The sequence below is a fragment of the Gossypium raimondii genome, chromosome 11 (genome assembly GCF_025698545.1).
Source record: "Gossypium raimondii isolate GPD5lz chromosome 11, ASM2569854v1, whole genome shotgun sequence".
In the NCBI taxonomy this organism is placed as follows: Eukaryota; Viridiplantae; Streptophyta; class Magnoliopsida; order Malvales; family Malvaceae; genus Gossypium; species Gossypium raimondii.
This window is the reverse complement of record NC_068575.1, coordinates 43,691,355-43,706,342: the sequence shown is the minus strand read 5'-3', so window position 1 is coordinate 43,706,342 and position 14,988 is coordinate 43,691,355. Positions and strand designations below refer to the sequence as shown.

Below are 14,988 nucleotides of genomic sequence, written 5' to 3'. Positions count from 1 at the left end.
CCATATGAATGAGAAGCGGACAATGATACGAAAAAGAATATGGCAAGTGTTGAATCACTACATTCAGAAATGTGTTCATCCATTCAACATTCACCACTCATCTATCCAGTCACTCTCTGATATTTGTTTCCGGTAAATTACCCTTTTCCCATGTAAACCAAGTTTCAAAGTACTCAACATCCATTAACCGGCATTCTTCTAAAACTCCTTGGAAACCCTCCATTCTCATTTCTTCCTTTGCCACTCTCTCAACCTTCTCAAAGAATACATGATCTCATTAAAATCACTACACACTAGCCAAGGTAATTCTTAAGAGCATCTAAGATTTCTTAGAAAATTCTAAGAACCATGTCTACTGCCTACAAATGAGGCCCATAGAAACTAGTAAACCTCCATTGTTTCCCCTCATCAGTCTCTTGAAAAGTAACGTCTATATGACTCCTAGAGAAACTCCTCAGATTAATTGTAATATTCTTCTTCCAAGCCAAACAAAGACCTTATAAACCATCAGCTGAAACATCAATCCTATTTAAGAACCTACACCTTCTACGCACTTTTTGCCATTCACACATTACCTATTTTAGTCTCCATAAAGAAGACCAATCAGGGATTATACACCTTCAGCATATGTCGAAGTCTTTTTATAACCCATGTATTCCCAAAACCACGGATGTTCCAACATATTATTTTCATTCTGATCGGTCGACTTGCCCTTTGGTAGTCGCCGGTAAAAAGTGAGCTCGTTCCAACAATCTCCATCTCCAACCACCAGTGAATCTATCACATTTGAAACACAATAATTCCCATTATCCTTTTCTTTCTATCACCACCTTCTATAGGGCATCCCTCTGAGTCATGTTCCATATCCATTTGACCCTATATATTTGAAGAGTCCCCTTTTATACCTGACATATATTTTGAATCACCCTCCAAGTTTAACCCCAAAACAAGGTCTATGCATCTCCCTGATTCTTTTCTTCACCCTCCCAAAATCCCCACCCCAAATCAAAACATCCTAGGCTAGTTCCCTTTATCTCCATTTCACCTTTCTCTCTCAACTGTACACTATTCATTGCAATAGCTCTCTTTGACTGGGCCTTTAACGACAAACCCCATGCCATGTCTGCAACTTCTAATCCTTTAGCCATTCTAACCTGACAGAAAGAACCATTGTGTCCCAAACAACCATAGAAAAAACAAAACAATGTCAATCTTTCGTATTTAAAACTGACATAAGAGCACTTGTCAGGTGAGAACATAATCGTCTTCTTCTGCTTCAGAGATCGTTTGATATTCATCTAGACCCGTATACATAAGTAATCCCTCAATCCCCTACCCAAACTCTTGTCATCGTATTCCAAGAACTTACCAATAAAATCACCTAATTATTTTGCTATAGATTCAGAAAAAAAAACCTTAGGAAGGAAATCATGCACTTGCACCCAAAAGGTCGCATAAATTAACAATACCTTCAACGGATCCTCGCCATCCTCCAAATGATGAATCACCAAAAGATGATTATTAAAAGTCTATGGAGCCCTATTTAACACCCGATTGATCCATTTTATGAAAAAAAATCTAAACAAAAACCTCTTCTCCCCCAGATTTGATATCTGAACCCTTATTAAAAGGTGCCGTTATAACACCCCTAACCCGTACCGTCGTTGAAATAGGGTTACGAAACATTATCGTATAAACGTGACATAAAAACATACATTTCCAAACATTAAAATAAACATAGCATAATCCATTCATATACATGCATATTATCCTTTAATCGAGCCCTCGAGGCCTAAGAAACACCTTAGAAACGATCCGAGACTAAATTAGAAACATTTGAAATATTTAAGAAAAAAATTAGAAAAATTGAACTGCAGAGGTCACACGGCCGTGTGACTCACATGGCTGAGACAAACGCCCGTGTCTCAGGTTGTGTAACAATCAAAATAGGGACATACGGCCGTGTCCTAGCTCGTGTCCGTGTCCGTGAAACTCTCTGAGTTGGGTCACACGGCCAAGCCACACGTCCGTGTGCCAGACCGTGTGCTAAGCCGTGTAACTGCTTGACTTGTAACATTTAAAACCTACAGGAGACACACGGCCATGTTGTACGATCGTATGTCACACACGGCTGAGACGCACGCCTGTGTCTTAGGCCGTGTGGACAAAAAATTAACCAAAATCAAGTCATTTCCTGCACCCATTTCAAGCATGTACCTACAAGCCATTTGCACCCTTGACCAAGGAATCAAAACATGTATAAAATGACTAATTCAAATGACCAAATTCCATCCAACCAATATGCCATATAGGCACCTCAATCACGATCAAACTAACATACCTAAACTTATGCATAATTGGTCATATTTCATTCAAACACATCTAGCTCACTTCCATCTCAAACATACCATACTTAACCACATTGCAACTACTTCATCACATACCAAATTGGCTATTGAAAACATGTATCAACTTAACCATATTAACAACATTAACAAGATGCCATAAGTACCAAAAGTGTACCAACCATAACAATACATATACATGTCAAACTTATCAACTAACATAAACCACAAGTCCACTTATACATGTCATTATAACATTGACCAAAACATCAGAAACTACCGATATAATCGTTGGATAGTGTGATAGGTCTCCGACGAGCTTCCAAATCAATCGAGCTTCCGATAATCTATAAAACATAAGAAAGAAAACTACGTAAGCATATAATGCTTAGTAAGTTCGTAAATCACAAATACAACTTACCATTTCAATGCATAACCTTATAATCTAAACATGATTCAATCCAACATAACCTGGCATAAGCCTAAGCATCATCAACAACACATGTTAGTGCTTTAACACATAACTCAATTGAATTATTACATAGTAAGGTAGATTTACATACATTTCATATATATACATTCATTAATCATTATCATTATCATTTCATACATTTCCATAGGTTTATATCATAGTCGATTGGAACACTTACCGTTTCTTCCCATTTTATGCTCGTTGAACCATTTAGAATAACATCGAATACGCGGGAAAGCTCATACGAAGTGTGCTAAACATATAACCTTTCCTTTCTTTTTCCTTTACATTATTGCTCACTCGAGCCGTAAAATGGGTCTGCTCACATAAGCTGATAGTTGGAATGTAAGCTACACGATACTGCTCACACAAGCTGATGAGTATCCGCAAAAAATGTCTGACCTCAGTCATCGGTAGGACATTTAGGACCAGCACCCGAAACATGGTAACCTTAATGACATATCGTTTGTATCCTATATATTCCTAATGTTCAAATGGGGCTCGATAATCGTCGTAACGTCGTTGGATTTCAATATTTACTTACATGATAAATAGCACATAACATATATATATATATATATATATATATATATATATATATATCAAAATAACATTAAAATGTTATTTAAACATACGAACTTACCTCGATAACAAAGATGTCGAAACAAGATAAACTAATCCGAGGCTTCAGCTTTTATTCGATTTAGATCCATACAAAGTTTATCTTGATCTAAATAAACAATTTCAATCCATTTAATACTTATACTATTCAATTTAGTACAAAATTCATACTTTTACAAAATTACATGTTTGCCCTTAATATTTTAACTTCTTTACAATTTAGTCCTTAAGCTCAGAATTAAAATTTATGCAATTTCATCCACATTTCATGCTAGCTGAATTACATAGGGACTTATATCAACCCATACAAATAATCATTTCATAATTTTACCATGATATTTTACTACTTTTATAAATAAGTCCCTAAATAATAATTTCACCAAAAATTACTTTACAAAACTTGTTTATTTAACAACAATGACTCATAATATTTCATTAACTTTCAAGAATCATGCAAATATGTTTATGGAAAACCCTAAACCTTTAACAGTTTTGCAAATTAGTCCCTGGGCTAGCTAGATTAAGCTACAATGATCCCGAAAACATAAAAATCATTAAAAATGGAATCAAAATACATACCATGCAAGAAAATGAAATGGCCGAACCCTAGCTATTCTCCTTTTGAATATTCGATTGAAGAAAAACAAATGGAAGAAGATGATGCCATTTTACTTGTATGTTTTTATCATTTAATTACTATTTTACTGTTTTGCTCTTTAAAAACATTAATAACTTCAAAAAAAACATGTTCATAAACATCCACTAACAACATAAATGGTCTAATTGCCATCTAAGTCCTCTTACATTAAAGTTCTATAGCCATTTGATGCATTTAGCTACTAGAACTCTACTTTTGCACCTTTTACAATTTAGTCCTTTTTTACTTAATTAAACATGCAAACGTCAAAATTTCTTAACAAAAATTTTATACAACCCTTATAACGTTCCACAGACATTAAAATAATAATAAAACAAATATTTACTTGTCAGATTTGTGGTCTCGAAACCACTGTTCCAATTCTATTGAAAACGGGTTGTTACAGCCATAGATTCGCCATTGTACTTCTCATTTCCGGGAAATGGATCATACTTGCCGTAAGAAAGCATCCTACTAGACAAGAATCATAAATCACTTTCGTAGTATCGGGTTCATTATGTACCTGTAGAACCTCCTCTTCCCGATCTTCCAATGATAGATCTGTTAAATTATTCTCCATTGTCGAGAAATTTACCAAACTGATTAGAACCACCCCTATCTAATCACCAATGCGCCCCAAACAAAACAAACCAAAAACAAAAACCTAAAAAAATCAAACCATGCTAGAGTAGCAGATCATAGACGTAGCAGACTAAATTTTTTTTTATCTAAATTAAAAGTGATTTGCCACTTGAATTTTTTAAAACCTACTTATACTGAATGGTTATATTTATTTAAATTAAAAAGTGTAAAATATTAGTTTAAAAGAAGGGTAGAAAATTAAAATGTGCAAGTAATTTAAAATGATTCCGGTCCAATAAAAATATTTTTCACGGTTAAAATAATAAAATATTGATTATTGTTATGAACGGAGTTAACTTCAAAGAATTGCCAGCAAGACAAAGAATATTTTCAAAGCCTCGAAAATGGAAAAGAAAATCCAATAATTTTCTAATTGCAAACAGAAATATTGACTGTGGAAGATCGGGAATTAGCCTTAGAAGCTCTAATAAGTTGAAAACAAAATTGTGAAGCATGGCGGGAGAAAGGAAGTCATTTCTAACGCCGACGCAGAGATATGGGGCGGGTGCGTTGTTCGCCTTTGCTGTTAACCAGGCTCAGATCCATCAGACTCGTCCTCTTGGACTTCCCTTTGAGGACGATCATCATTCCACTGGGGAGCGAACAAGTAGCAGTAGTAGCAACGAGTCAGTCTCTGACGATCCCGATCTTTGGGTCAACGAAAGATCGGGTCTGCTTCGACCTGTTTTCAGGTAGTCACTTCATTTTTCTTTTCCTTTTGATTGATAGCCGAAATTGATTTCATGAAAGGATTTTATCTGCCGGAGTTGCCTTTTCTGTTTTATTTGAATTTCTTGAATTCGGACACGATCAATTTTAGGATCTCGAATTCTTTCTCTTGACATTCCAAATTTCAGAAAATTTAATAAATTTCTCTCTCTCTCTCTCTCTCAGGTTTCTAGATATCGACTCCGCAGCATGGCTTGGACTAGAAGAAACTGCTGGGACTTCGCGAGCCACCAATCATGTGGGCGCTGTATGTTGTTTCCTTTCTCTAATGGTCATGTTTATGATCACTTGAAGAAGAAATGTGCGCAATGTTTCAATGATTATTTTTCAGGTTATAAACATGTTTTTGTTACTTCGTATTTATACAGTTCATGAGGTTAATAGCTGAACAAAGTGAGGAAGGTTCTTCTGAAAGATTGGAGCAGGAGATTGCTCTGTCTAAAGCTGTTGATGCTATGGCATTTAGCATGGAAACAAATTCTGAATCTTCTCAGGTTAAGAAAGAGAAGTCTCGTAAATATGAACAGGAATATCGTGAGAAATATTCCACTCCTGAGGTTCCACCAAATTCTGTAATGGAAAACCAACCTATAGTGACTCCACCAGAGAGCGATTCTAACGTGCTTTGTGGGACTGATAACCATCATCTAATGTGTGATAGTTTGAATGAGAAACCTACTGAAGAGGTTGGGATGCTTACTTATCAGAGGAAAGTGATGGTTCTTTATGAGCTTCTTTCAGCTTGCCTTGCAGCTGCGGATACTCGTGAAGATAGCAAAAAATATACCCGACGAAGAAAAGGCTATGATGCTCGTCATCGTGTGGCTTTGCGGTTGCTGACAAGTTGGTTTGACATTGAGTGGATAAAAATGGTTTGTAAACTCAAGCTTTTGTCCCTTTGCCATCTTTCAAACTCAGGGCTTGCAGTATACAATGTCATTTTAGTAGGAGAAATAACTAAATAGATATGAATTGATGTCGATTTCTCTGTATTATTGAGTACCTACTAGATAGATGTTTATCTAAAGTTCTGTGTACTGTTAATAAGACCCTTAAGATTCCTTTTCGGGATTGTCCTTCATTGTCAGAGAAGATCTTTGGGACTTGTCTAATATAATAGCACATGTTAAGGTATGGAATGTGGTATTTTGTCAAGAAACTAACCCTTTCCAGTGTAACTGTTCATAGATTTTCTTTATATATACATATATATTCTCCCTATTAGTGAACCTTTGTGTTTGCAGGAAAGCATTGAGATGATAGTTGCTTTCTCTGCAATGGCTTTAGTAAAAGAGAAAGAAGCACAAGAAGAAGAATCCCAGTCGTCAGGGAGCACATGGGCGAAATGGAAGCGTCGTGGTATCATTGGTGCTGCTGCAGTGGCTGGAGGAACTTTGATGGCCATTACTGGAGGTATGTGATTGTCTAAACCATTTTATTGGGCAATTAATTTCTTGGAAACTAAAAGTGGATGTGATGGTCATCCACATAATTAGCTCTTAGTTACCATGTTCTTGTTATTTAGAATTGATTTCTATTTTCTCTCATCTAGGAATTGGTTAGGTTCAAATAGTTGGTTTTATCATTTTTTGTTTCAAATTTGTTATCATCTTGTATTTGTTTAGGTATTTATCACTATAAATACCCAGAATGTATGGAATAAAAAGCATCTCATTTTTTATCCCCTTTCATACTTTTTTTATGATATCACGAGCCTTCTAAACTCTAACGAGTTAGATCCTCCGGTAACCCATCCATCTCTACCCTCAAAAGGCCACCTATGTTTTTGTCGTCAACTCCAACTCTACTACCAACAACACCTTTTTTGTTCAATTAGCTGAGAGTCACAACTTCTCCCTTTGGAAAACTCACGTGTTCAGGCTCTTGCATGGTCACAACCCCTAGTTCATCTTGATGGATCTAGTCCTATAACGGCTCCCACCATGTCTCAAAACTATTGGGATGTTGCTAATCTCAAGTTCCTTGCTTGGTTCGGCCAAGATCAGTTAATTCAAAATGCTATCTGAACCTTTGCTGATCCAACCCTTGCCACCATAGTTGCAGCAGCAGCAACAACCACCAAAGCTGCTTGGGGTGCTCTCCACACTGCATATTCAAACAAGTCTAAAATGAGAGAATCTTCAGTTTGCTCGATCGTTTGGCTCATCTTTCCAAACACACCCTTCGTATCACTAATTATCTATTCCAAGCTTATTCCCTCTATGAAAAACTTAAAACCACCGTGACTGTTGTGTCTAATTCATAACTCAGTCAAAATCATCACTAGACTTGGATCTGACTTTTGTGAACTTTTAGCTGTCGTCTATGCAAGAGATCAAAGCTGCTTGACGATGAACTCTTCTTGAAACATAATGAGACTTGAACATCACATTTGACCTCCACTACTGTTGCCATAGCTCAACTACTCCTTGGAACAACAACTTTCGTTTAAACTACAATGATGCCAATAATCAATCTTGGCATTCTCAACCATGGCAGCCAAAGAAGAAATCAACAACCACCACCTACTGATAACACCCTCCATTGACTGCTTTGTGACTTACCTGGTCATTCTGCAAGGGTTTGTAGCTCACGGTCACATAATCACCTTCAGGCTCGAGTCAACTTTGCTGGCCAACTACTCTACCAACAGGAATCCTGGGTTGTTGACACTGATGCAACACATCATAGTGCATCATATGCTTGAAGATTAACCACTTTACATGACGACTATGGTCTCGAAGGGGTTGCAATGGGAAACAGTTGTGCTCCAAATAGAAGTTGTCACACCAACTCAAGTAACTCACAAACTTTAAGTCTTGGTGTTGTCATCCTCCCAACCAGACCCTATACAATCGGCTTCCCTCCTTCCTTCAACTACTAATAATAGCTCCTTATGACTTACCAAAGATGAAAAACCCAATCCCATCCTAAGCCTACATCTGCATCCCACTTGTCCATCATGTCTTCCACCAATGCCTTGTCCCAACCTGTAGACCCTCTTCCCTTGTCCGTGTCAAACAAACCCTCATCTACACAAAGGGTCGCGATCCCGCAAGGGTGAGCTAACTCCAAAAACCCGTCCTCAGTTCAGATTGCAGGCTGCAACTCGCCTGCATGAAGCCGGGTCAGATCTAGTATGGATCGTACATGGATGGTAGTTGGAGTCGGCGGCTCCCCTAGGTTCCCCCATTTGGGATCCCTTGGGAATAGGATCAAGTTGGCCCTTCTGAACAGCTTGATGCACTATCTCCTTTCAACCCTTTGAGCGAAATGCAGCAAAAGGAAGGAAAATCCATGGACCAACCCCATCCAAGAGTAATCAAGTCCTTTCCCAAATTCCCCGAAATCCAAACCAGGCTCTCACCTACCCATTATGGAAATCTGCACTGCAAAGTGAATTTGATGCTTTTGTTTTAAATCAAACATGGGATTTGGTGCCTTATTACTCTTTAAAGAACGTGGGTGATTGTAAGTGGTTATTCTAAATTAAGCATTAAAAGCGGATGTGATGGTCTTGTACATGATTAGCTCTGAGTTACTCTGTTCCTGTTATTTAGGAGTTGGTTTTTTGTTTTTTCTTATCTAGGAGTTGGTTAGTTCAAATAGTTGGTTTTATCATTTTATCTTTTTGTTTCAAATTTGTTATTATCTTGTATTTAGTTAATTTACCACTATAAACTCCAGCACGTGTGGAATAAAGTCATCTCATTTTTCAGTCCCTTTCAATACTCTTTTAGAAACTAAAGTTTCAACTCTCATGACTTTAATGTTTTTGACCTTTTTGGTTCACCATTTTACTATTAAACAGGGTTAGCTGCTCCAGCAATTGCTGCAGGATTTGGTGCCCTGGCTCCAACATTAGGCACTTTAGTCCCTGTCATTGGAGCAAGTGGGTTTGCTGCTGCTGCAAGTGCTGCTGGAACTGTTGCAGGTTCTGTTGCTGTTGCCGCATCATTTGGAGGTGTATGACTAATCATGAATCTCCTAAGTTACCATTCTTATCATGTCATTTTCCGTACTGCGGGATTCACTGTATAGTTTTTGTTTGTTATACTTATAGTTCTATTTCAGAAATTTTATACTAATATATGTTAAACGTATCCAAGATACACTTGGTACATACTGCTCTCAAGAAGTCTTTCAATACCATATTAATATCTATTTTTACACGCTGTTCTACCCAGCTGCTGGAGCTGGGCTTACAGGTTCTAAAATGGCTAGGAGAACTGGTAACATTGATGAATTTGAATTTATAGCTATTGGAGACTATCATAACCAGGGCGTAAGTTCTTATAGACTTCTTTCTTTTCTGTTTCCGGGGACTTAGAAAACTATGGTGTCTGGACCTTATTAGTGGTCTGGAAATTTTAGTTCTGATTTAACTTTTTATTTCAGCGACTAGCAGTTGAGATTTTGATCTCTGGATTTGTTTTCAGTAAGGAAGATTATGTAAGGCCCTGGGAAGGACAAATTGACAACATGGAAAGGTACAGAATTTTGATACCATTACCCACTGTATGTGGAACCTTTGGTTTTTTTAAAACACTTTTGATGGATAAAAGGAAAATTATAGGTTTGCGCTGCTGTGGGAGTCCCGGAATCTGATTGCAGTGAGTACCGCAATTCAGGATTGGCTAACTTCAAGTAATGGGTTTATGTCTGATTTTTAAAATAGCATCTTAATCATATGAATTGTCTATATTTGAACATTGCTTCTGCTTGCTGCAGGTATTGCTTTGGAGTTAATGAGACAGGGTGCAATGATGACGGTTTTAAGCTCGCTTGTAGCAGCATTGGCATTGCCAGCAGTATTACTTTCGGCTACTAACTTTATAGATAGCAAATGGTCAATTGCTGTGGACAGGTTTGATTTGCTTAGAGGTTTAGCAGAGTACTTGGCTTTGTAAAAGGGAAGAACAATCTTCCAGTTTCATTTTATTGTTTTATATCATGCTGTGTTTATTAGGTTTATCTTGTGGCTCTTATGAGGGGCATTCTTTGCTTAAAATTTTCTACTATAGAATGTAAATATTACTAGTTTGTGGTTTGACATCAAATTTGTTAGGCTTGTCCAAAACTCAAATCTTCGTAGGGACAAGCTTTAACTTTCGAGTGTCTCAAAATAGAATATCAAGGTGGCTAATGCTGTAGAGAAATTTTCATATTACCTGATTTGTCTAAAAGTTTCTTTTGGTGAATTGTCACAACAGTTTTATCTTTATGAACCCAAAATTGTCTACAAATTAAATTCCTTATAAGCAGGTTAGCTTAATGTATTAACTGTATGTGCTGGATGTAGCTGATATTGGATTTTCACCGAGTTAAGACATTTAAATCTTATTTGAACGTTTGGGAACTACTGTAGGACACTACCCAAGTCTAATTATGTCTTTATCTTCTTCTATTGCCTAGGTCTGATAAAGCAGGAAGGTTGTTAGCTGAAGTTTTATTGAAAGGTTACCAAGGTAACAGGTATACATGTGGCATTTAGAGGAATGTTTGTTATTCATTAAAACATAAACTTCGGCAAAATGATCTTGCCATTGTTCATCTTTGGGATTCCATGAATTTTTCAGACCTGTGACACTCATTGGCTACTCACTTGGAGCACGAGTGATTTTCAGTTGTCTTCAGGCTTTGTCTGAGACTGAACGAAATGGTAACTACTATCCTCATAGGCTTTTTTATTTTGCTGTAGTGGTTGGAGTTTCCTAAGGCTATTCTACTATGTTGGCAGCTGAACTTGTAGAACGAGTTGTTCTTCTTGGAGCACCCATTGCAATTAAAGACGAGAACTGGGAAGCTGCCAGAAAGGTATTTTTCCCTTACAATTACTGTGCTTTTCATTATTAGAACATACAGATTAATTCCTAGTGTCTTTTGCAGATGGTGGCTGGAAGGTTTATAAATGCTTACTCTACGAAAGATTGGATGCTTGGAGTTGCTTTCCGTGCAAGGTATGCACAATGAATGTCATTACTGTTCATCAGCCTTGACGAGAAATATCAATTGAGCAACATCCTTTTACTGATGCAAACTAATGGTAACTTGAAAACAGTTTATTGACAAATGGATTAGCCGGATTACAACCAGTTGATGTGCAAGGGATTGAGAATGTAAGTCATGCCAGTTATAAGTTTTTCCACCTAGCTGTTCATCGTGCTAATTCCTTAAAATTCTCTTCAGGTTGACGTAACAGATACGATCGAAGGTCACTCATCCTATCTGTGGTCTACAAGGAAGATTTTGGAGCGGCTTGAACTAGAAGTTTGCTATCCCGTTTTCAAGAGCAAAGAAAAGGAAGAATAGTACTACTCAACTTTGGCGGCTGCTTCAGTTAGCTTTATCTCTTTCATTCTTTCAACGTCAAATGAAATCTGAAGTCAAATAGCAGCAGGGTGAGGCAACTGTATTTTCTGTTCATATTTTGCTAATTGCTCTCTGTATATATATAAGCAGGCGCTTGCTTGCAACTTAAAAAAGCAAGCAAGCAAGACGAATGTTGATAGTTTACTTTGCTGGCCGCTTTAATAAATTTAAGATATCACCCAAAAACTGTATTACATAAAATATACGGGCATAATAATAAATGTTCTACTCTTCTTTCTTTCTGTTTTTTTTTATCATTATGGTTTTAATTTTTTTAGATCATTTTGACCCTCAATTTGAACTGTTAAAATTTTAATGACATTGATATGAAAATTTAGAAAAATTAAAAAAAAACAAACAAATTATCTTACAGTAGTTATTAATTTTATGTGAATTATCAATTAAAATTTTTAATTAATAAAAAGTAGATTAAATTTTAAAGGTTTAAGGTCAATATGATTCGAATCAAAATAATAAAAGAGGTAAACATTAAAATTAAAATTTGCCATTATGCCTTTATATTTGTACTAGATCAAATCATTTCTATATTTAACTTTACTGTTAAATTTTGTTTGGATGAATTTTATTTTTCGAGCTTCTCGTAAATATGTTAACAGAAGTTCAATTCTTTTCTTCATTATTTGAGTTTTTTAAGGTAATATAAAGATGTTTAAAACTAGAGTTATCAATTGAATACCTAGATTTTGATGAATTTGTTGAATTTGAATTTTGAAATGATGAATTTCTTTTATTTGAATTATTTTAGATTCAAGTAAATTTTAAGTTTGAATTATTTTAAATTTAGTTCATTTTAGTTTGTAACTATCAATTGAATTTTAATTGAGTCATCTCGATTTATGTCATTTTGATTTTGGATTAATTTTGGTTGAATTATTTTAAATTGATCTTGTTGATTTTTTATAATTAAATTAGGTTGAATTGAAAGATAATAGGATCTCATTTTTGAATGATAGTTTATTATTAAGATAAATATTCAGTATGTTGTTGGTGGTGAATTTTTTTAAAAGAAATAAAGTTAAATAAATGTATATAAATTATTTTAGGGTAAACTATATTATACGTCACTCAATTATATTTACGTTTCTTTTTGGTCATTCAATTGCAAAAGGTTGCAAAACAGTCATCCAATTTATTGCATTTTTTTTGTCACCAATCGTTAATTTAATAATAGAAAGATGACGTGACAATTACAAAAATTGACATAATAACAAATTTAGTTCTCAATGTTCACACATTTATGTTAATTTGGTCTTAATTCTATTCTCAAAGTTTACTCATTATGTAATTTGATTTGATCCTAATTTTAAAAGGGGTGTTCGATGCTTTTTTTTTTTTGGAAGATCCAAACAATGAAAACAAGCATACGGTGTAGGAACAATATAACTTCTAGGACAATCTGACAATCAAATTTAGAGATTGAAGAAAGAGAGTTTGATACTTTGAGTGTAGATCTTAGGAAAATCAAAGCGGATTTTGATGAAATGGAGGTTGATTAGGAAAAAGGAAAAACAAGTTTAAGGATGTTTTTTAGGCTTAAGTTGCTACCAATTACCGGAGGTCAGTGATTGGCAAATGGTGGCTGGCGCAAATCTTGGTTGTTGAAAGTTGCAATGTTGTCGGAATCGGATTGGATCAGTCGTTCCGACTGGTTGGACCGAGAATCGGTCGAGGTACTGGTCATGAGAGTGGCTTTGAACCGATTAAATCGGGCATTGGTACAAACTGGTTGAATCAGTGGTTGAACAAGGATTTCTAATTTATTTAGCATTTTTAATAATTTTTTTAATCTGATCGATTGGACTAATAAATCAGTAGCTTGACCAATTCGACAACTAACCTAGTTTTAAAAAAAATAGAATTTTGAGTTATGGGTTTAGCTCAATAACAATAGAGAGAAAATATAAAAGGGAGAGAAAAGAAGGAAAAGAAAATGGAAAAAGGAGAGGGAGAAGGAAATATATTTTCTTAAAGTTTTAAGTTTTGAAATTTTGAGATTTATATTTATTTCTTAATTTTTTTTTTATAAAACAGGTAAAACCTTATCATCAAATGTATATATAAACATTAAGGATTAAATTTATTATTATGTTAATTTTTATAATTGTCATATCATCTTTTCATTCTCAATTAATAGCTACTGTAATGATCCTATAGTCAGGGGTGTTTGAAAGTGCATTTCCGGGACTCTGTTCCCGTAAATCGAACTCGTAAATATTTATTAAAAATATTTACTAAGTTAGTTGTGTAATTAATTAGATTTCGGTTAAGTGAATTTGCATGAATTAAGAGTTATTATAGTATAAAGACTAAATCTCACGTAAAGGATTAAAAGTTGTATTATAGATTTAAAAGTAATAGAGGGACTAAAGTAGCAATTACCCCATTTATCTAAGGTTAGTGGACGCCATTGATGTATATGTATACATATGTTTTATTATTATTATGAAATGTATATACATATATGTTATATTATAATTAAAACAAAATAAAAGATAATAAAAAGTAGTGGTGGCATGCAAATTAAAGTAAAAAGAAGAAAGAAAAAGAAAGATAGAAAAGGGAGAAGAAGTTGAAGCAAACCTAATGGCTTTTACGTTTAAATTTAAAATTGGTTAGTCAATTTAGTTCATTTTCTTGTAATTTTTATATTTTTGGAATCTCGATACTGAGGGCCAGCCGACCCATGTTGAAATTTTAGCATTGATTAAGATTTTAAATGTTGTTAATGTTGAATAGTTTTGGTATTAGGGATTAAATTGATAGATTTTTAAGCTAGAAATGGAAATGGATTAAATTGTAAAACAAATTGTAAATTTAGGGTTTAATTGAAAATAGGGATCTAAATTTAGCTTAAAGTGAAATTAGTATAAAATATAGGATTAAATGTGAAGAATAAAAATTAGTCTCGGTTTAGAGACTAAATTGGAATTTAAGCAAATATTGAGTAAAAATTGAAATATTTAATGTGAAATTGAATTGTGTTGTATTGATGTATTTTAATTATTTTAATTCCGTAGCTAACGTCATACTAGAATCCTTGACTAAAAGGGCTAGAATCCTCGACTAAAAGGGGAAAGGATAAAATCGACGTCGAATTGCTCGGAATCCACAGTTTGTATTTCTATAATCTGAACCTAGTTGTTAATTGT

The 14,988-nt window shown here is 35.0% G+C and overlaps 1 protein-coding gene across 4 annotated transcripts; it reads left to right on the top strand.

Annotated features, from left to right (window-relative positions):
- The first annotated feature begins 5,015 nt into the window (after window positions 1–5,015).
- LOC105803744 (uncharacterized) lies at window positions 5,016–12,056 on the top strand. 4 transcript variants are annotated; one of them, XM_012636133.2, is made up of 15 exons: window positions 5,019–5,409; window positions 5,612–5,693; window positions 5,815–6,318; window positions 6,691–6,859; window positions 9,258–9,410; window positions 9,634–9,731; window positions 9,845–9,936; window positions 10,023–10,093; window positions 10,178–10,313; window positions 10,862–10,921; window positions 11,026–11,108; window positions 11,187–11,263; window positions 11,336–11,406; window positions 11,508–11,565; window positions 11,636–12,056. In XM_012636133.2, the coding sequence occupies exons 1-15, from the start codon at window positions 5,171–5,173 to the stop codon at window positions 11,756–11,758; spliced, it is 2,016 nt and encodes a 671-aa protein (XP_012491587.1). In that variant the 5' UTR covers window positions 5,019–5,170; the 3' UTR covers window positions 11,759–12,056. The 4 variants fall into 4 exon arrangements, 3 of the variants coding, with proteins under 3 accessions (XP_052479899.1, XP_012491588.1, XP_012491587.1); XR_008190982.1 differs by lacking the exons at window positions 11,336–11,406; window positions 11,508–11,565; window positions 11,636–12,056 and having other exon boundaries at window positions 5,016–5,409; window positions 10,862–10,914; window positions 11,187–11,253; XM_052623939.1 differs by lacking the exons at window positions 11,026–11,108; window positions 11,336–11,406; window positions 11,508–11,565; window positions 11,636–12,056 and having other exon boundaries at window positions 5,016–5,409; window positions 11,148–11,269.
- Window positions 12,057–14,988: the final 2,932 nt, after the last annotated feature.